General features: G+C 35.9%; 1 protein-coding gene across 1 annotated transcript; it reads right to left on the reverse strand.

The window, feature by feature from the left end:
- Positions 1-10,150: 10,150 nt before the first annotated feature.
- On the reverse strand, positions 10,151-11,770 carry LOC130842666 (14-3-3 protein eta-like). The gene has a single exon (XM_057719348.1). The coding sequence runs from the start codon at positions 11,669-11,671 to the stop codon at positions 10,931-10,933; it is 741 nt and encodes a 246-aa protein (XP_057575331.1). The 5' UTR covers positions 11,672-11,770; the 3' UTR covers positions 10,151-10,930.
- Between the last annotated feature and the right edge of the window lie 9,736 nt (positions 11,771-21,506).

The raw sequence follows: 21,506 nt of genomic DNA on the forward strand, positions 1-21,506 counted from the left end.
GAATAACTACTCAAAATATCAGTAATGGAGTTTTGGTTGTTTTCCTGTAGTGTCTAGAAGTGCCAAATTCAGTTGATAAATAATTATTTTAATTAAAGCAAAGCAAAACACTAATTTGGAGAAACACTTAGTGGACCAAATAAAAAGGGACATAATAAGAGGGGAATTAAAACACTATAAACAAATAGGTAATTTCAATTCAATGTGTAGGGAATACAAATACAAAAGTAAAATCACCTGCCACCTAAATGTAATGTGAAAGAGAAGCAATGCACTTGGATTGTTTTCTGCCCTCCCTCTGACTGTTCTCTGAGTGATTATTGATAATTATCAAAATTAACTTTCAAAACACCCAGGAGCTGATGATATTAGAAACTTCAAAGCAGAATAAACAGCTGCCACATCAGGATTACTGGAGGTACTTGTTACAGATGTGATTTCTGTATCTCACTCAAGGGATTCAGAATCAGTAGATTTGAGTACTTTTGATCTGCACATAATGATCTTCTCGTTGCTCTGATTCAGGTGATCCAGGGACCTACATAAAGGAATCTTGCTTTGAAAGTATTTCAAATATACCTCCTAATCTTCCTGACTCCAGTTTCCCTCTATTTTAATCAAGAATGCATAGTGTTTTACAGAAAAAGAAAAGCTCATTTTCATCATGATAACCACCCACACAATGACAAGAATACTTTATTGTCCCATGCTCAAAGCTATTAAGACCATTAGTTCTAAGTTCTTTCTACTTAATACTTAGTATTTAACTTTCTTCCAGTATACACTCTCTATTCCAAAATGTCAGGTTCCCCTCTGTCTCTCACATATGGAATTCTAATGCTTACTTTTGTGCCTTTCCTCTACAGAATGCCTTCTTTCATCTGTTCTCATGTATTTCCACAGTCCTACCCATAAACTGGAAAAAACCTATCTAGCTATTACAATAGCCACTGATCTTTCACTTCTTTTATCTCCTAGTATATTCATTCACAGTCAATCCAACATTTAAGTTTTAAGTTATTTTGTGTCTCACCAACCAGGGTATAGACCAACTTTTTGAGGACAGTGAAATTGTATATATATATACATATATGTATATATATATATATATATATATATATATTTAAGTTGCACAGAACAAAGAACATAGTGATTAAGCATACACTGCCCCTTGCTTCAGTGAGTTCACAGTATAATATGATTCTGTATAGTACATTACCACCAAACACTTATTGTTAGATCATGGAAAGACATGCTTTGCAAGCTAGTTGAAATGAGTACCAGTGAGTTACAATCATCATAATTTCTATTTATCTTTCTTCATGTCACATTTGTACAATGAAAGCATAGTTCAATAGTTCCCAGCATGACTCAAATGCAAACTGTCTGAATTCCTATCTCAATCCTGCCATTTACCAGTTAAATGGCTTTGATCCTGTTCCTTATATCTTGACGCTTCAGTTTCTTCATCCATAAAATGTGATAAACTTTAGAATCTGCTTAAAAGTGTTATTTTGAGTGTTTAAAGAGCTAATGCAAGTAAACATGCTTAGAAGAATGCCTGTCGCATAGTGCTCAATAAATGTAAGCAATGTTACTACAATTACTATTAACAATAATAGTAATAACACCTTATGGTCACAATAATAACAATTTGGAGGGACAAACTGATTGTCCAAGCCTAAGCTTTAACCATTTTGATCTTGCTATGTGTTTTTCCTCCCTATGTCTCTATGTTATTTTCTACCTAGAATGGCCTTCCTCTTTATGGGTTCTTCCCAGTATCCCCTGTCTACATAGATGAGATCCTAATCATCTCTCAGTTGTCAGCTTATATGTAGAATCCCCTGTGGTTAAAAGAAACATATTGGTTTTTCCTTCCTCTGTGTTTCTAAAGTACTACAATATGTTCATCTATCATAGCTCTTATCAATCTGTAATTATTTGTTTATTTGTTTGTATGTCCCCATCTCCTGCCATCATGTAAATTCTTCAAGTGGATGAACTGGCTTCATCCATCTGTGTATCCCCATGGTCTAGCATAATATTTGACTCAAGCTGAATAAACGTTTGCTGAATAAATTAATGAATTTTACTCGTGTTTCAATGCAAGTACTAATGTTAAAATAGATTACATCATTCTTTCAGCACATGAATTTTTATTATCTATTCTTCCTTGGAAACTAAGAGTAATGGTAACCATCTTAAATCACACACCAAAATAAAGCACCTAAACGATTTGCAGATGGCAGTTGTGCAAAGGCAATTAAGGCATTCTGAAGCTAATTTGAATGAATCAGAAAAAAACATTTACTTAAGACAGTAAAGGAGAAGTTACAGATTATTTTAACACAAAATAGTATTTTCTATTTAGGTAACATTTGCTGATGAATTTACTTTATTAAGGAATAAAAGCTGTGATGACCATTCAGGATTACAAAGGAAATCCACTCTAAGTACAGATAGCAAAATTGAAGTTTACAATTTAAAGTATGTATTCACATTTTCTCAAAGAGCTGAGTGTACAACTTTCCTCTCCTTCTGTTTATGTAGCAAACAATTAGCAGGTCACTTTTCAAATTATCAAGCAGACTATACCTGCTGATTTCAATTACTGACACTTTCATTTAAAAGCAAGAATACCAATGATCACAGCTCAGGTGAAAAGGGAAAATAAGAATTTGCTAAAAGGGATATAAGACTGCAGAGAAAAGTCATATTTTCTAATTGTGGATGCTTTTGAGAAAATTATTACATGTATTTTCAAGGAACTTTTAAATATTTCATGCCACATTAAAATGTGAATGTGTGCAATTTAATCTAGCTTACTCTGAAAACTATAAAACATTGATAAAGAAAACTGAAGATGATACAAAGAAATGGAAAGGTATTCCATGCTCCTGTATAGAAAGAATTAATACTGCTAAAAATGGCCATGCTATCCAAAGAAATCTATGGATTTAATTCAATTCCCATCAAAATACTCATGATATTTATCACAGGTATATAAGAAATAGTCTTTAAATTTATTTGGAACCCCAAAATCACTTTGACAATTCAGGGTCATAGTTGCTTGGAGTGTAGATGTTTTACACTGATGTGTCAGTTTCTGATATACAGTAAAGTGAATCATCCCCTCTTTCTTGGATTTCCTTCCCATTTATGTCACCACAGACCACCGAGTAGAGTTCCCTGTGCTATACAGTAGGTTCTCATTAGTTATCTATTTTATACATAGTAATGTGTACATGTCAATCCCAATCTCCCAATTCACCACCCACCTAGGTGTCCATACATTTGTTCTCCACCTCTGTATGTCTATTTCTGCTTTGCAAATAAGACCATCTATACCATTTATCTAGATTCCACATATATGCATTAATATATGCTATTTTTTCTCTTTCTGACTTACTTCACTCTGCATGGCAGTCTCTAGGTCCATCCACATCTCTGCAAATGACACAGTTTTGTTCCTTTTTATGGCTGAGTAATATTCCACTGTATATATGTGCCACATTTTCTTTATCCATTCCTCTGGTGATGGGCACTTAAGTTGCTTCCATGTCCTGGCTATTGTAAATAGTGCTGCAATGAACACTGAGGTACATATATATTTTTAAATTGTGGTGTTCTCAGGGTGTATGCCCAGTAGTGGGATTGCTGGGTCACATGGTAGTTCCACTTTTAGTTTTGTAAAGAACCTCCATAATGTTCTCCTTAGTGGCTATATTAACTAACATTCCCACCAAAAGTATTAGAGTGTTCCCTTTCCTCTACACCCTCTCCAGCATTTATTGTTTCTAGATTTTTTGATGATGGCCATTCTGACTGGTGTGAGGTGATACCTTGTTATTTTGATTTGCATTTCTCTAATAATTAGTGATGTTGAGCATCTTTTCATGTGCCTCTTGGCCATCTGTATGTACTCATTGCAGAAATGTCTATTTAGTTCTTCTGACCATTTTTTGATTGGGTTGTTGTTTTGTTTTGTTTTGTTTTGTTTTTTGATATTGAGTTGCATGAGCTCTTTTTATATTTTGGAGATTAATCTTTTGTCAGTTGCTTCATTTGCAAATATTTCTCACATTCTGAGGGTTGTCTTTTCATCTTCTTTATGATTTCCTTTGCTGTGCAAAAACTTTTGAGTTTAATTAGGTCCCATTTGTTTATTATTGGTTTTATTTTCATTACTCAAGTAGATGGGTCAAAAAAGATCTTGCTGTGATTTATGTCAGAGTGTTGTGCCTATGTTTTCCTCCAAGAGTTTTATAGTTTCTGGCCTTACATTTATGTACTTAATCCATCTAGAGTTTATTTTTGTGTATGGTGTTAGGGAATGTTCTAATTTCATTCTTTTACATGTAGTTGTTCAGTTTTCCCAACACCACTTATTGAAGAGACTGTCTTTTCATATTCTTGCTTCCTTTGTCATAGATAAGGTGTCCATAAGTTCACGGGTTTCTCTCTGTGCTCTCTATTGTGTTCCATTGATCTATATTTCTGTTTTTGTGCCAGTACCATACTGTCTTGATTACTGTATCTTTGTAGTATAATCTGAAGTCAGAGAGCCTCATTCCTCCAGCTCCATTTTTTTTTCTTCTCCAGATTGCTTTGGCTACTCAGGGTCTTTTGTGTTTCCATAAAAATTCTAAAGTTTTTTGTTCTAATTCTATGAAAAATGCCATTGATAATTTGATAGGGATTGCATTGAATCCATAGATTGCATTGAGAAGTATAGTCATTTTCACAATATTGATTCTTCCAAGAACATGGCACATCTCTCCATCTGTTTGTGTCATCTTTGATTTCTTTCATCAGTATCTTACAGTCAAAGCAATCTTGAGAAAAAGAGCAAAGCTGGAGGTATCACTCTTCCTGACTTAAAACTATACTTCAAAGCTACAATAATCAAAACAGCATGGTACTAGAACAAAAACAAACACATAGATCAATGAAACAGGATATAAAGCCCAGAAATAAACCAATGCACTTATAGTCAATTAATCTATGACAAAGAAGGCAATAATATACATTGGAGAAAAGACAGTCTCTTCAATAACTGGTGCTGGGAAAACTGGACAGCTATGTGTAAAAGAATGAAATTAGAATATTCTCTAACACCATATACAGAAATAAACTCAAAATGGATTAAAGACCTAAATGTAAGACCAGATACTATAAAACTTCTTGAGGAAAACATAGGCAGAATCCTCTTTGACATAAATTGTAGCAATATTTTTTTCTGGCTCTGTTCCCTAAGGCAAAAGAAATAAAAGCAAAAATAAACAAAGTGGGACTTAGTTAAACTCAAAAACTTATGCACAGCAAAGGAAATAATCAGTAAAATGAAAAAAAAAAACTATTTAAAGAATGGAAGAAAATATTTGCAAATGATATGACTGACAAAGTGTTAATATCCAATATATATAAATAGCTCATACAACTCAATATGAAAAAAAAGCAAACAACCCAATTAAAAACTGAGTTGAAGACCTGAATAGATGTTTTTCCAAAGAGACATAGAGATGGCCAAGAGGCACATGAAAAGATGCTCAATATCACTAATTATTAGAGAAGTGCAAATCAAAACCACAATAAGATATCAACTCACACCTGTCAGAATGCCTATCATCAAAAAGACCACAAATATCAAATTTTGGAGAGGATGTGGAAAAAAGGGAACCCTCCTGCACTGTTGGTGGGAATGTAAATTGGTCCAGCCACTATGGAAAACAGTGTGGAGGTTCCTCAAAAAACTAAGAATAGAACATGATCCAGCAATTCCACTCCTGGGTAGATAACTTAAAGGAAAAACAAAACAGTAATTTGAAAATATACATGCACCTCAATGTTCATAGCAGCACTGTTTACAATAGTCAAGATTCTGAAGCAACCCAACTGTGCATCAGAGAACAAATAAAGAAAATGTGAGACATATATATATATATACACACACACACACACACATACACAATGGAATGTTATGCAGCCATAAAAAGGAATGAAATTCTGAAATTTGCAGCAATGTGGATAGACCTGTAGAATATTATGCTTAATGAAGTAAGTCAGACAGATAAAAATGAATACTGCCTGATATCACTTATATGAGCAATCTAAAAAATACAAACAAATGTATTGATATATGCAAAACAGACTCACAGATATAGAAAACATGCTAGTGGTTATGAAAGGGAACAGAAGGGGGGAGTGGCAAATTAGGGTATGGGATTAATAGATATATACTACTGTGTAAAAAATAGATAAGCAACAAGGATACATTGTATAGCACAGGGAATTGTAGTCATTATTTTGTAAGAACTTTTAATACAGTACAGTCTATAAAAATACTGAATCACAATGCTGTACATCTGAAACTAAAATAATATTGCAAAAGAACTACACTTCAATTAAAAAATAAATAAACATCAACTGAGATTCTGTGGAAAAATCAACAATTCTGGGATGAGTTCCATTACACATAATTATCTAGCCTATATTCATTTAAAATTTAAAAAATATATTTAAAACATCAATAAAGAAATTCTTGTAAAAAATTCACTTTGTTTTTCCACCTGACTCCAGTGTGAGTTTCAAATTAATGGTCTGGAAAATGTCACTGGATTTGCCTTCTAAAATTTATCCCTAGGATATCAAAAACAAAGACAATTTAAGTGTTGTTCCCTATATCTAGAGAAAATAATTCAGTCTAGAAGAAAATTCACAGTCTAAAAATTCATGCCTTTCAATCATTCATCCATTAATCCTCCAAACCAGCCCACAGTTATGACTCTAAAGGAAGCCAATTGGAGATTGTTCACAAAGTGGGAATGCAAAGCATGGTATCCACAAATTTTAATTTTGGTTTCAAGATTACTTGATGAGTTTTCATTAAGGATTTTTAAAGGAAAGCATAATATAAGACATATGGTCTACACTCCAAGAAATGTGTTACCAAAACACAGTGAGCAATCTCATCTAATTCTAAAGTTTTATACACAAAACTTAAAAATCATTATCTCCCATCCAGACTGCTATTCTTAACTCTAGCTTCATAAATCTGTCTGCTTAGTAGTCTTCTCTATTTAGTGCTGCTAAGGCTTTAAGAATTAGCATGAATACAATTCAATTCAGTGTCACCCAAAACCAAAATATTCATTTTTTCAGTCAATTGTACAATCATCTAACCAATTCAGAATCCTGGGAATCATCTTTATTTCATGGTTTTAGCTCTATCCCATCCCATCTCCCATGTAATCAACCATATCCAATTCAACCCCTGGAGTTTCTTTTTAATCTGTATGCTCTTCCTCACCCCCATTTTCAATGTCTTTGTTTATACAACTCCAGTAACAGATTTTTTTTCATTAATTTAAAATCATTTTAGATTTAAAGAAGAATTGAAAAAATAGCACAAAGGATCCCCTTTTACCCTTCACTCAGCTTCTCCCAATGTTAACACCTTACAAAACCATAGTACATTTGTCAGAAGTAAGAAATTATTATTTGCACAATACTATTAACTAAACTACAGGCTAAAGTAGATTTCACCAGGTTTTCCAATGAAGCCCTTTATTTCTTTTCCGGATTTAATCCACTATACACATTGCATTTAGTTATTTAGATTCCTCTTGATAGTTTTGCAGTCCTACCTTGTTTTCCATTTTCTTAAAAGTACCAGTCGGTTATTTCATAGAATTCCTCTTATTTGGGTTCATCTGATGTTTTCTCCTGATAATAATGACACTATGGATTATTAGGAAGAATATCACAGACGTGATGTGCCTTATCAGTGCCTCACATCAGGGGTACATGATAGTAACGCGATTTATCATTTGCAATGTTAAACTTAATCCTTGTTTAAGGTAGTATTTCCCAGTTTTCTCCACTTTAAAATTTACTATTTTTCCTTTTTGTAACTTGTTTATTTGATATGAGTCATTAAGTCCACCTCATCCTCAAAAGGAAGGGAATTAAACTCTATCTCCTGCAGAGAAGAGTATCAAAGGTTTTAGGAATATATGTTAAAACTACCCAGTATTTTTTTGTAATATTTTGGGGAAAATACTTTGAGACTATGCAAATGTCCCTTTTTTCCTTAAAATATCTCCAACATTAATTTTTTTAATTCATTCATGGATATTTCCTGTAGTAGTTATTATTGTAGCGTTCTAATGATGATTTTCTATTTCCTTCATTCTTTCTACATTTATTATTTTGAATTCTTCTTTAATGAAGATTTCTCTCACTCCCATTTATTTATTTAATACTTTATTTCATTTTGAACTCAGGGATATTTATTCTTTAAAGTCCAATAATATTATTATTTACTATAATGTATGAATTCTTCCAGGCAAGCTCATTAAGGGCTCTTCTAGTTGGGGCTCTTAAGGATATTTGATATGCCATATTTTCATATTTCTTCCCTCCCTCCCTGATTTCTTCCCTTCCATCCTCCCTCCTTCCTTCCCTCCCTCTTGTTCCTTCATTCATCCTTCCTTTCCCTTCCTTCTGTTCTCCCTTCATCCCTCCCTCCCTTCCTTCTTTCCTTTCTTTCTAGCACTTCCTTTTTTTTCTAGCAATATAGGATTCTTCAGAACCATCTTTGTATTTTTCCTATCCTAGCCCTTAATCAGATATTTCTTCACAGATCCCTGTGTCTTTTTACTGGAAAATATTAGAAACCAAGATATCGGTGCTAGGTGTACTTATTGCCACTGAGGAATCATTTAGTCTAGGCCATCTCACCTAGCAAAACTAGGAAAACATGTATGTATGATATAGCCACATATATATTCCCACATATCTATATGTATTTCTATATCTAGCCATCACGAAAATAATCATGAATTTTTATCAATATGCCTAATACTAATTCAGTACCACTGGATTTGTTTTAGCATTTCCCCCTTGCTTATTTATAATTTCTCTGACAGTAAGAAACTCCCATTATTTAGAAAGTGTTTACTTACTCTTTCAAGCCTAATATACAAGTAATGTTGTTTCAGAATTGCTAACTCATATCTTGTAAGACACAAATTTAATAACTATTATAGAAAACAGTGTTTATGTACTGTTCCTTTTGTCTTTAGCCTTACAGTATCCAGTGAAAACATTGTGCTAGTTAAATATTTGGATCCCCCACAAAATCATATGTTGAAGCTTAACCCCCAGTATGATAGTATTAGGAGATAGGGTCTTTGGGAGATGATCAGGTCATGAGGGTGGAGTCCTTACAAATGGGGTTAGCACCTTTATAAAAGAGATCTCAGTGATCTTCCTCACCCCTTCTGCCATGTGAGGACACAGTGGAACTATGACCATCTATGAACCAGGAAGTGGGCCCTCCCCAGTCACAGAATCTCTCAGCATCTTCATCTTGGTCTTCCCAGCCTCTAGAACTGTAAGAAATAAATGTCTTGTGTTTATGATATTTTGGTTATATATGGTATTTTCTTATAGCAGTCTAAATGGACTAAGATGTTGGGTGTCATGGTAAGCATATAAATTAAGGTCATAAGAAACATCCAAACTGTCTTCCACAGTGAGTGTATCATTTTGAATTCCCACCAGCAATAAATAAGAGTTTCTCTTCCACATCCTTACTAGCATTTGGTATTGTTAGTTAGTTAGTTTGCCATTCAAATATTTGTGTAGTAGCCATTGTTTTTATAATCATTTTTATTATAGTATAATTTGTATAAAATATAATGAACATGTGTATACTATATGTAAAATGAATTTTTGTAAATGTGTACCACACATATAACTGTGAACCCAAACAAGAAACTCAAAAAGTTTCTCTTATGTTTCCTCCCAGTGAAGTCTCCCAAAATCTGCCTCAGGAAACACTGTTTTGATTTATATCCCTAGGATTAGCTTTGTATATATTAGGACTTCATATAAATGAAATCATATAGTAAATACTATTTTGCCTTGCTTCTTTTGTATAACATAAGGTTTTGAGAGCCACCCTTGTTTCTGCATATATCAGTAGTTTTTCATTTTTATTGCTAAGTGGTATTCCATTGTACAAATATACCACAAATTACTAACCCATTCAATTTTTAATGGACATTTAGGTTGATTTCGCTTTGGAACCATTATGAATAAAGCAACTATGAGCATTTTATTTTATTTTATTTTATTTTAATATCCCCAAAGCAGCATTTATTTACCCACTGAATTCCAAAACATTTAATTTAGAAGTCTGGTATTTCATAATTACCCACCTTCACTGACATGGGCTGACACACATGGCGCGGTCAGGATACACAAGGACGATAGCCAAAGAGTTACAAAAAATAAATCCATGATTCTTAAACAATCGCAACCAAAAGGAAAAAAAAAAAGTTACAGGTATCAAAACTTTAGATGCATTGCATTGAAAAGAAGGTTTGTGCACGTCATAATTTAAAGAGGCAAACAAGGCGCTACTGAAACCTCACGTTAAAGTTTATTACTAAACTGATGGAAAGGAGCAAGTGGTCTCTCGTCTCGGCTTCCCTTAACAGTTTTCCATTAGCTAAGAGGTGGGAGGGGTGAATTCACTTTTGCATGCACAGATGTACTGCTTTAACAAAACACTAGCAGCTGGTTTTAAGTGGACCATTTAAATACCAACTGTAGCCTGTGTGGCTAATTCTTCTTTCTAACTTCGCCATGGCTTCTGCCTGCACTTCACCTAGATCGGCAGGCATAGGAAAATGCCTCCTTCAGAATGCACCTGTCTGCACAATTCACAAAGGGAGCTCCCGTGGGCTCACAGCAACCATCAGTCCAGCAATGCCCATGAATTAATCTGGAACTGCTTCCTGGGGGCGGAGAGCAGATCTGAGGGGCTGTGCTGCCACACAGATAGATTTAGCACTAGATACTTAAGTGACTGGCGAGGATGGGCCGGTGGTGACGGGGCGGGGGCGGGCCGAGGCGCTCAGTTGCCTTCTCCGGCTTCCTCGTCCTGCTGGTCGCTCGTCCAGAGGGTGAGGTTGTCTCGCAGCAGCTGCATGATGAGCGTGGAGTCCTTGTAGGAATCCTCGTTTAGTGTGTCCAGCTCGGCTATGGCGTCGTCGAAGGCTTGCTTGGCTAAGAGGCAGGCCTGCTCAGGCGCGTTCTGGATCTCGTAGTAGAACACAGAGAAGTTGAGGGCCAGACCAAGCCAGATGGGGTGTGTCGGCTGCATGTGCTCCTTGCTGATTTCAAAGGCTTCCTTGTAGGCCGCCTCTGAAGCTTCGACCACACTGTTTTTCTTCTCGCCGGAAGCCACCTCTGCCAGGTAGCGGTAGTAGTCGCCCTTCATCTTCAGGTAGAAGACCTTGCTCTCGTACTGGAAGTCATTGCAGTTCTTGATGAGGAACTTGTCCAGCAGGGCCAGCACATCGTTGCACACGGTTTCCAGCTCCTTCTCGATCTTCTCCCGGTAAGCCTTAACCTTCTCCAGCTTCTTCTCATTCCCATCCGCCATGGTTTTCTGCTCGATGCTGCTGATGACCCTCCAGGAAGACCGCCGGGCACCGACCACGTTCTTGTAGGCCACGGAGAGGAGGTTTCGGTCTTCATTGGAGAGAGGTTCGTTGAGCTCGGTCACCGCCTTCATGGCGGAGGCCATGTCGTCGTAGCGCTCCGCCTGCTCGGCCAGCCGCGCCCACTGCAGCAGCTGCTCGCGGTCGCCCATGTCGCTGAGCCCGGCCTCGCCTCGCGCCCCGCTCGCTCGCTGGCTCGCCCGCCCGCCTGCGCGTCTTCTCCGGTCGCCGCGGAGGCCGCCGCCGCGCACGCGCACTGGCTCGCCGGCCGGCCGAGGCTGCAGGCAGCAGGCAGCGGGCAGCGGGCAGCGGGCAGCAGGCACGCCGTGCGCCCTCTCGCTGGCTCGCCCCGCGCGCTGTGGTCGCGCCGCGGATGCCGCCGAGGGAGGACGGGCGGCCGCGCGGGGGGGGGACGGGAGGACGCGTGCGCAGTGGGAGCGGCCGGTATGAGCATTTTATATATAAATCTACTTGCTTTCATTTCTATTAATAAAATACAGAGGAATGGAATTACTGATCATATCTGAACTTTGTATTTAAATTTATAAGAAACTGGCCTAGTGTTTTCTAAAATGATTGTATTATTTTACTCTCCCATCAGCCATAAGTGAGAGTGCACTTTACTCTGCATCCTCACTGTCATTACATATATTGTTCTTTTAAATTTTAGCTATTCTAGTACTTTAGTGATAGGTCACTGTAGTTGTGAAGCATTTTCAATGTACTTATTAGCCATTTATATATATATTATATTGTAAAGGCCCAAATATTTGGCCCACTTAATGGATCATTTGTCATATTATTATTGAGTTTGGTGAGTTTATTAAGAGTTCTTTGTATAGACTAGATACAAGTTCTTTGTCATATGTATGTATTGCAACTATTTCTTTGCAAGCCCTGGTTTGTTTTTGGATTTTTAAGTAGCTTTTTGAGTAGCAGAAAGTTTTATTTTTGATCAAGCACAAATTATTATTTTGGGAGGTTAGTTATGTGTGTGTCCTATATAAGAAATATGTGGCTAATCCAAGATCATGAAGATTTTCATCTATTTTCTTAAGAAGTATTATAATGCATTTAGAACTATGAGATATTGTTGTAAATGATATAAAGGATTGATGTTTATTTTTTTCATAGAGATACCCAGTTGCTCCAGTAGCATTTGTTGAGAAGGATATTATTTTCCCATTGAATTACCTTAACAACTTTGTAGATATTAATTGGCTATATATGAGGGTCTATTTTTAGAGTCTATTCTGTTCCATTTTTTATAGCTCCACCTTGACACCGATACCACACTATTTTTATTATAGTAGCCTCTTGAAATCAGTTAGTATAAGCCTTCTGACACAGGGAGATCAACTCAATGATTGGTAATGACTTAGAAGGGTGGGATAGGGAGGGTGGGAAGGACCTGTGGGAGGAAGGGGATATGGGGATATATGTATAAATACAGCTGATTCACTTTGTTGTACAGCAGAAACTGGCACAACAGTGTAAAGCAATTATACTCAAATAAAGAGCTAAAAAAAAAAGTGGATTAATGTTATAGACTGTGTTTGTATCCCCCACTCCCCCCAAATTCATTTTTTTGAAATCTAATCCCCAATGTGATGGTATTTGGAAACTGGGCCTTCGGGAGGTAATTAAGTTATGAGAGTGGAGCCCCTGTTAATGGGATCTGTGCCCTTATAAGAAGAGGCCAGAGGGCTAGCATGCTCTCTTTTCACCTTGGGGGATAAAACAAGAATTCGGTAATCTGCAGACCAGAAGAGAGCTCTCACCAGAACCTGACCATGCTGGCAACCTGATCTCAGATTTCCAGCATCCAGAATTGTGAGAAATAATTTTCTGTTGTTTATAAGCCACTCAATCTGTGGTATTTTGTTACAGCAGCCCAAATTTATTGACAGGAAATTATTCTCTAACGCAGACATTGAAAGTAATATTTTGTTTGTAAGCAAGGTTTAAAATGCATCATTCAAATGTTGATATATCAGGCTTCTGTTATAATGCAATTCAGTCTCCTATATGATTTGCCCTTTGATCAACTGATGACTCATGTTATTTAATTTCCGAATGTGCAGAGATTTTCTATGTATCTTAAACTGATAGATTTAAATTTAATCCCATTTTGTTCAGAGAATTTATTTTGTAAGATTTCAATCTTGTGACATTTATTGTGACCCTTTTTAATAGACTAACATGCTAATTTGGTGCATGGTCTATGTTTCCTTGAAAATAATATTTCTTCTTTAGTTATTGTATGTAGTATTTGCTCTAAAAATATCAATTTGGGCAAGTTGGTCAATACTATTGATCACATATTCAATATCCATACAGATTTTTCTTAGTTGTACTATTAATTACTTTTGTACTTTCAGCACTCTAAAATGTCATCCCATTATTTTCTTATTGCCTTTTATCTCATGAGATGTTGTCCATCAGTTATATCACTGTTCTCCTCAATGTAATGGCTGTCTCCTTTCCTCTTTTGGAAGTTTTCAAGATTATTGCTTTATCTTTGATTTTCAGTAGTTTTACCTGATATGCCACAGTGTAGTTTTCTTTGTATTTATCCTAAAGAAATCCAAAGATTCTCTGATCATCTTGGATAGATAAGTTGATATTTTTCACCAAATTTAGGACATTTTCAGCCATTATATCTTCAAATATTCTTTCTCCCTTATTCTGACTCACTTCTTGGATTCTAATAATGCATGCTAGATGATTTTATATTGCCCCACATGCCCATGAAGCTCTAATTTCCTTCAATTTTTTTCTTCTGTTCTTCAGATTGGAAAATATCTATTGATTTAATTTAAGTTGACTGACTTTTGTTCAGCCATCTCCAATCTATTCTTAAGCCCATGCAGTGACTTTTTAAATTTGTGTTTACTGTTCTTTTTGTTTTTAGAATTTCCATTATGTTCTTCTTTATATTTTACACTTGTCTGTTTTCATTCCATATCTTTGAACAGATCATTTTTCTCTAAATCTTTAAATATATTTATCCTAGCTGCTTTAAAATTTTGATTAATCCAACATGTTGGTCATCTTGGGGTCAGTTTATACTGGCTACACTTTTTCTTGACTAGGTTTTATGTTCTATGTTCATTTTCTATTACCTTTGCATGTCTAAATTTTTTATTATATATTGAACATTGTAGATAATACATTGTACATATTATAGATTCTGATATCATTTTCTGAAGGTGATATTTTTATTCTAGCAGGCAGTGTAATCACTGGCTGATCACCCTTGAACTTGTGTAGGTTTGATCTTACATTTCCTTACAAACAAATTGATTGTGTTTCCAAAGCCCCTCTTGTTTGGTAGGACTAAACCTGCACATGCCCCCCTCTGTGGATCTAACCACAGGTTAGTTTCAGTATTTGTATAAATTGAGTATAGGCCCTACTTTAGGACATGGTCTTACTCATAAAGTGAAGCCCTTCATGATTACCAGAATGTTAAGGAAATATTAATAAGATTTCTCTATTCTAGAGTAACTGTAACTCCAGTGCCCACCAGGATAGCTAGACCTCTACTCTCTCCTTCTTACTCTCAGTCCTGTAGCAATCATTTTCTGTGAGATCTCAGGTATTCTCTCCCAGTGCATGTGCAACCTATACATTAGCCAGATGCTATTGGGGGGAACCACACAGATATCTGCCTGTCTTCTCCCCACCGAATAGTTCCCTCTTTTCTTGTACATTATCCCACAGATTCTAACCATGTTGAATGCTCCAAAATTGATTCCACACCTTCTCAGCTCAGAAGGACCACCACATTTTAATTGGATCCAGCTTGCTGCACCACAGTCAGAAACTTGTCCCCTAACAGACAGCTGGAATACCTGCCTGATCTCATGCAGTTCACTTCTCTTACAGACTACAGTCTTGTTCTGTTGTCCAAAACCTAAAAGCAGTTGACTCATACAATTATCAAGTCGTATGCTTATTTACAGCAGGAGGGCTAGTCTGGTAATAGTTACTCTCTTATAGTTAGAAATGGAATTCTCCAAGTTTGCTTTCTAGAAACATTTCCCTTAATCTGATAAGTCCATATTTCTTTTCCTCCATCTTCCTCTGTCCCTAACACCTCACCCTTGTGCCTCTGGCAAATTCCTTCTATCCTTCAAGAAATCAATTCCTTTCTGAAATCTTCCTCTACCACATTCTTATGCAGAATTTTCTTCTCTAAGATACCACTGAACCTCGTGCATATTCTCTCATAGTTCTTATCACACTATTTTATAACAGTTTGAGTATGTCTCTGCATTGTGATTGCATTGCACATAGGTAGATTTTAATATATAGTTAAGTGAATACATGAATAAACATTCAAACTGCTACGAATAAGAATTTAGTTTACTGGAATGAAAAAAGAGCCCATCTCAATCCTGCAGTTCCTAATATGTACTATTGTAAATGCTCCATCAAGTAATAAAGAATCTCTTCATCTTAGCCATATATGTGAGTAAAAAAACCAACATATTCAAGAACCAAAAGTCTGTACATCAGGAGATTTTCAAACTCATTATGGTGTGGAACATTATTTTAATGAATAAACATCTTACAATTTTTCCCTAGGAGATTTGCAAAAGGTAAATTTTGAATATTGAATGATTTCTAACTCTTGGTAGAAATAATGTTTTTTTATCGATTTTGCTATGTACCCCGAGGCCTAGTGTCATCTTTCTGATTTCAACTCCTGGAAGTCTCATTCTTCACATGGCATTTTAGAGTAGCATGTCACCATTCCATACTGAGACTGGAATGAAGCTGAATGTTTAAACTATTTCATTTTTTTAATTTAATAAAATTAATCATTGTGGAGTAGTTTAAATATCCCTCTCTGGGTCCTTGTTTCTATATAACAAAGAAGTCAACCACATGAGATTTAACACCTCTTTTACTTCTAAATTCTATTTATGCCTCCACATGAGTGTGGAAAAAACACAGACTTTCAAGTCAGACCAATTGAGTTTACTTCTCACTCTACCACTTACAAGCTGTGGAACTGACTTTGGGCAAGCTACTTGGTTCCTTTTACCTTAATTCTATTATCTATAAGATGTGAATAATCTTGTCCATCCTGAAAACTTGAGAGAAGAGTTAAATTATAAATAGCATAAATTGCAAGTCTAACACATACTAGGAATTCAAAAGTGAATTACCTTTTCCTTTACCGTTCTTCTGAAGGTGAACCAAATGTCATTGGGAAGATAATAAAATCAAATAGAAATTGTAGGAATTCAGATTGCTAAACTCATGACATATTTTTATGCCTTCGAGATAGTCACTATCCAATATAAAGAAATCTGCATCAGTCCTTTTCACTTATGAGTTCTCTTTATCTTTATTATTTCTACAAAAACTAACTAGATGAGCCAGCATATTTCTGGGAAAGTGATAAAAATTCTGGGTAAAAATTTCTAGAAATTTACAAGATGGTATAAAGTTCTATTCATGTCATTTACTTGACAATCATTAATACTTATTCCTCCTTCTTCAATTGTTAAGTTCTCTTAGGTAAAAATCTTAGTTTGTATTAAAGAATTTTGCTGGCACATCATTGTTTTGTATCATAAAGTGCATAGGAATAATTAAGAGGGAATAGATATGGAGGTCAATTAAGGATATTCATAATTATTATGACTCTGTCTCCTTCCAGACACATGAAAAGATTTTACTTTACCACCCACTTAAAGTCAGATGAGGGCATATTACTTGGTTTGGCCAATGAAATAAGATCAGAAGTGCTAAGTGTCATTTCCAGGCAGAAGTTCATGAGCTAGTATGTGTTCTATCATGGTCTCTTTTAGCTCTATCATAATGATTATCACTGTTCCAGATAGTATCTCCTCTGCTAGTCTGGATCCAAGAGTAAGGATAATGACACTGTTGAGCAGAGATTCTGGCTAATTTATAATGGACATGTAACATTAGCAAAATGTAAATTTTTTTCTGCTTTCAGCCATTGATCAGCCATTTTTGTGGTGTTTGTTACTGTAGAGTAACTTAGCTTATCCTGACTAATATACTAGCTTATCAAATAGGTAAATGGAGACAAAAATATTTCTTTGTAATTATGAATTGACTTAAATGCTATTTTTCTAATATGTCCTTAAATATTTAGTGTATTATTGGCCCAGCATGTGAAAAGCGTGTTTTTATGCTGGGTGTGTGTTCTTTGTTGGATTCATAGGATTTTTCTAGGTGTTTTTCTTTGTGTTCACATTTTCCTTAGTTGTCAACAAGTATTATTATGCCCCTTTGCACTCTCCATGTCCTTTCCTTTTTCCTTTATTTTACAACTACTCACAAGCAATATATTTTTAAATATATATTTATACAAGAGAATAAGACACATAGAGAAGATGAACAAAGCAAATTTAGAGCTTAATGAGTTATTATAAGATGAACTGTAACCTCAACTCAGTTCAAAAAATTGGACTTTGCCAGTCAGCCCATTAGCCCCTTCCTGTTCCCAATTCAACTGCACCTTTCAGAGTAATCACTGTAACAACTAACATCTAGTAATGACTTCCTTGTATTGCTTTTCATCATTCAAGTGTATCAACACAATTATCTAATCTTGCTAATTAAAAAATATTTATGCCTTCTAAGTCTCTTTTAAACAGTATATTCTTACTTTATATTTTCATTTTCCTTACTATTTATGTTTTTTTTTATTAACTTGGGGCATTAGACCTGCACTTTCCCACAGCCCAAATATTGATGTTAATATATTTATGGTGCATGTTTACATGTCCCTCTGTCTTATGTATTTCTTGTGAATTGGCAACTGAATACAGTCTCATTAGGCTAGATTTAAAATTCTTTGGCAATGCTAAAGTGAGATTGAGATTTTTGATTAAGAGGCATATAAATGCTGGTTGTCTCATTTTGTAATGTTAGCAGCCCTTGAAGCCCAATATCTAAATTCATTAATCCATTAAATATTTCAAAATTTTGATATTTTAATTCCATCACTTCTTTCCCATTTATACTTTGGAATGTTTTTTAAAAAACACATTTTCTAGCCTACTATTTGGTTATCCAGGGGTGCAGTTCACATATAAAAGGGTATATATGGGTATATGCATATTTTTTACTTTTATTTACCAGTTTTCAAGGTAGTGAGTTGCTTATCATCCAGCAAAAGTAGAAATTCAATTTTTATCTTATTATTTTTATCATGAATTTAACTATTCTTATGGGTTTCAACTAATTGCAATTACACTTTTGGAAGTGAGAAATATGCACTTTTTTGTAGTTTAAGTTACTTCACCTGTGGTCCTTAAAGTTCTCTTCAAGTCTATTTCTGAGTCCATTTGACATACCAACTAGTCACTGATAGCTTCCTTATTTTTTGTTTAGACAGGTGTTCCCTGCCCATGCTGGATATTTCTTGGCCCCAATATAAAGTCAGTCGTTTCTCCAAGAAATAAATACTGGGTTGTTTTAGTAGAAAATTATATTTCAAGACGGCAATCTGGGCACTAAGGATGATTATTGCTTGTCAGTATAATCAATTTTTTCATCTTTCTCAATACACACATACATACAGAGAAAGTACTTCATGGGTACATATTGATAATTCCAATTTAAATAAAGGACTCAGGGATTTTTACTTTATTTTGCATTATATCTGAACTGAGAAACCTGATTCTTTAGATCATGGGAGATTATACAATTTGAACATTATATAAATATTAATTTACTTTTTCACACATGAACAGTATGAGATTATCAATGCTAATACTATCACAATTAATGTAATTACTGAGAACATTTTTTAAATGTATGTTATCTTTGTTAATTTTATTTTTTCATAATTGTATTAAATATACATTGTCTAATCATATAGTTGTTATGTGCTGCAACATTTCTTCCTTTTAAACTTGATTTTTATGAATATGCCTTTTCTCTATTTTTGTGAATATGCCTTTTTCAAATTTCACATATAAGTGAGAACATACAGTATTTGCCTTTCTCAGTCTGACTCATTTCACTTAACCTGTTGAAGCCCTGACTCTCACTGAAGCTGTGTTTGGAGGTGCAGTCTCTAAGGAAGTAATTAAGGATAAATAAGATTATAGGTATGGAGTGCTAACCTTATTGGATTTGTACCCTTATAAGAAGAGACATCAGGACTTCCCTGGCAATGTAGTGGTTAAGAATCTGCCTGCCAATGCAGGAGACACGAGTTCAATCCCTGGTCCAGAAAGATCCCACATAGTGCAGAGCAACTAAGCCTGTGCACCACAACTGCTGAGCCCACTTACTGCAACTACTGAAGCCCACATGCCTAGAGCATGTGCTCCACCACAAGAGAAGCCACGGCAATGAGAAGCCTGTGTACCACAATAAAGAGTAGCTCCCAGTTACCACAACTATAGAAAGCCTGCATGCAATGATGAAGACTAATGCAGCCAAAAGAAAAAAAAAAAAAGAGAGAGAGAGAGAGATGTCAGAATGTTCACTCTCTTTCTCTCTCCCTATGCACATGGACTGAGGAAAGGCCATGTGAGGACACAGAGAGAAGACAGACATTCAGGAGCTAGGAAGACAGCCCTCACATGAAGTCAAATTGGCTGGCACCATAATTATGGAATTCTAGCCTTCAGAACTGTGAAAAAATAAATTTCTGTTGTTTTAAGCCACCCAATCTGTAGTATTTTGTTATGGCAGCCAGAGTAGACTAATACAACTGTCTTTTATAATTACCTTGTTGGCACTTGTTATTTTTCATGTAGAATAAACTTACTGTCTGGTGTTATTTGCTTTGAGCTTGAAAAATTCCTTTCATTGTATCTTGTAAGGTGGTTTGTTAGCAACAAATTCTTTCAGCTTGTATTTCTTATCTGGGAATGTCTTTATTTTACCTTCATTTTGAAAGATAATTTTGCTGGATATACTTCTTGTTTGACATGTTTTGTTGTTGTTTTACTTTGAAAATGTTCAATATGTCTTTCCTTTGCTTTCTGGCCTTTATTCTTTTTGTTAAGTCATATGTTAATATTATGGGAGTTCCATATATGTAATGAGTTATTTTTATCTTGCTGCTTTCAAAATTGCCTCATTGTCTTTCAACATTTTGACATTGGTGTCAGCAAGATGGTAGCCTAGGAGGTCCCAGTGCTCATTTCCTCCACAAAAACAACAAAAAACAATAAATAAACAACTACCACCTGATGAAAATAGCTCAGGGAAAGCTCTGGACTGTGACAAAAATTAGCAAAAACCCTGTGGAGCTCAAAACTAGAGATGGCTGCATGGAAAAGCATAGGAAGCATTTTTTTTCTGCATCACCTCATTCCTCGGTCCAGAGCATCTCAGCACCAGGAGGGATCCCCTCAAAAGAATTTCTCCCATGCAGAAAAGAAGAGCAAGAGAACTCCAGCAAGCCTCACTGCAGTGATCATTTGCAGCCTTTGATACTGAGAATACACTGTGGTGAGACCTGCCTCAAGGGGCCTCAGTTTCTGCTTTGCCCCATTCTCTGGGATCAGGACACCTCAGCACCTTTCCATATATGGGACTGGTGATCCCAATTATCTATGCCCACTCCAGTCTCAAGTAACAGCTTTGGCCATCTCTGCTCTAAGCCCTGCACCCTGGGTCGCAAGTCACGAATTGACCATTGTTAGCAGCACCAAACTTCTCTGAGTCCCAACCCCAAGGACAATAACTTTAACACATCACTCCCGAGGCCAAGATGCTGCTTCTCAGCAACATGCCCCATGGGTGCCAACATGTGACTTTAATAAGACACTACCAGGGACATGTTGCTGTTATTTTGTGACTGCCCCCTTAAATGCAAAGTTAAAATTTTGACCCGCCATCCCCAACCTGTGTTGCTCTTGCTCCCTACCCCCAGGCCCAAGCCACCACTGCACCCTGTGAACCCAGGGCCTCTTCTGCTACTGGATCACTCCCCCCAATCTCAGTCACTCTGACAAGCCCAAGAGAGAGAGA

This window comes from Hippopotamus amphibius, chromosome X (genome assembly GCF_030028045.1).
Source record: "Hippopotamus amphibius kiboko isolate mHipAmp2 chromosome X, mHipAmp2.hap2, whole genome shotgun sequence".
Classification (NCBI taxonomy): Eukaryota; Metazoa; Chordata; class Mammalia; order Artiodactyla; family Hippopotamidae; genus Hippopotamus; species Hippopotamus amphibius.

What these genes read in the sequence shown, in the direction of transcription:
- LOC130842666 (XM_057719348.1), bottom strand. Translation starts at nt 11,671, where the DNA reads ATGGGCGACCGCGAGCAGCTGCTGCAGTGGGCGCGGCTGGCCGAGCAG.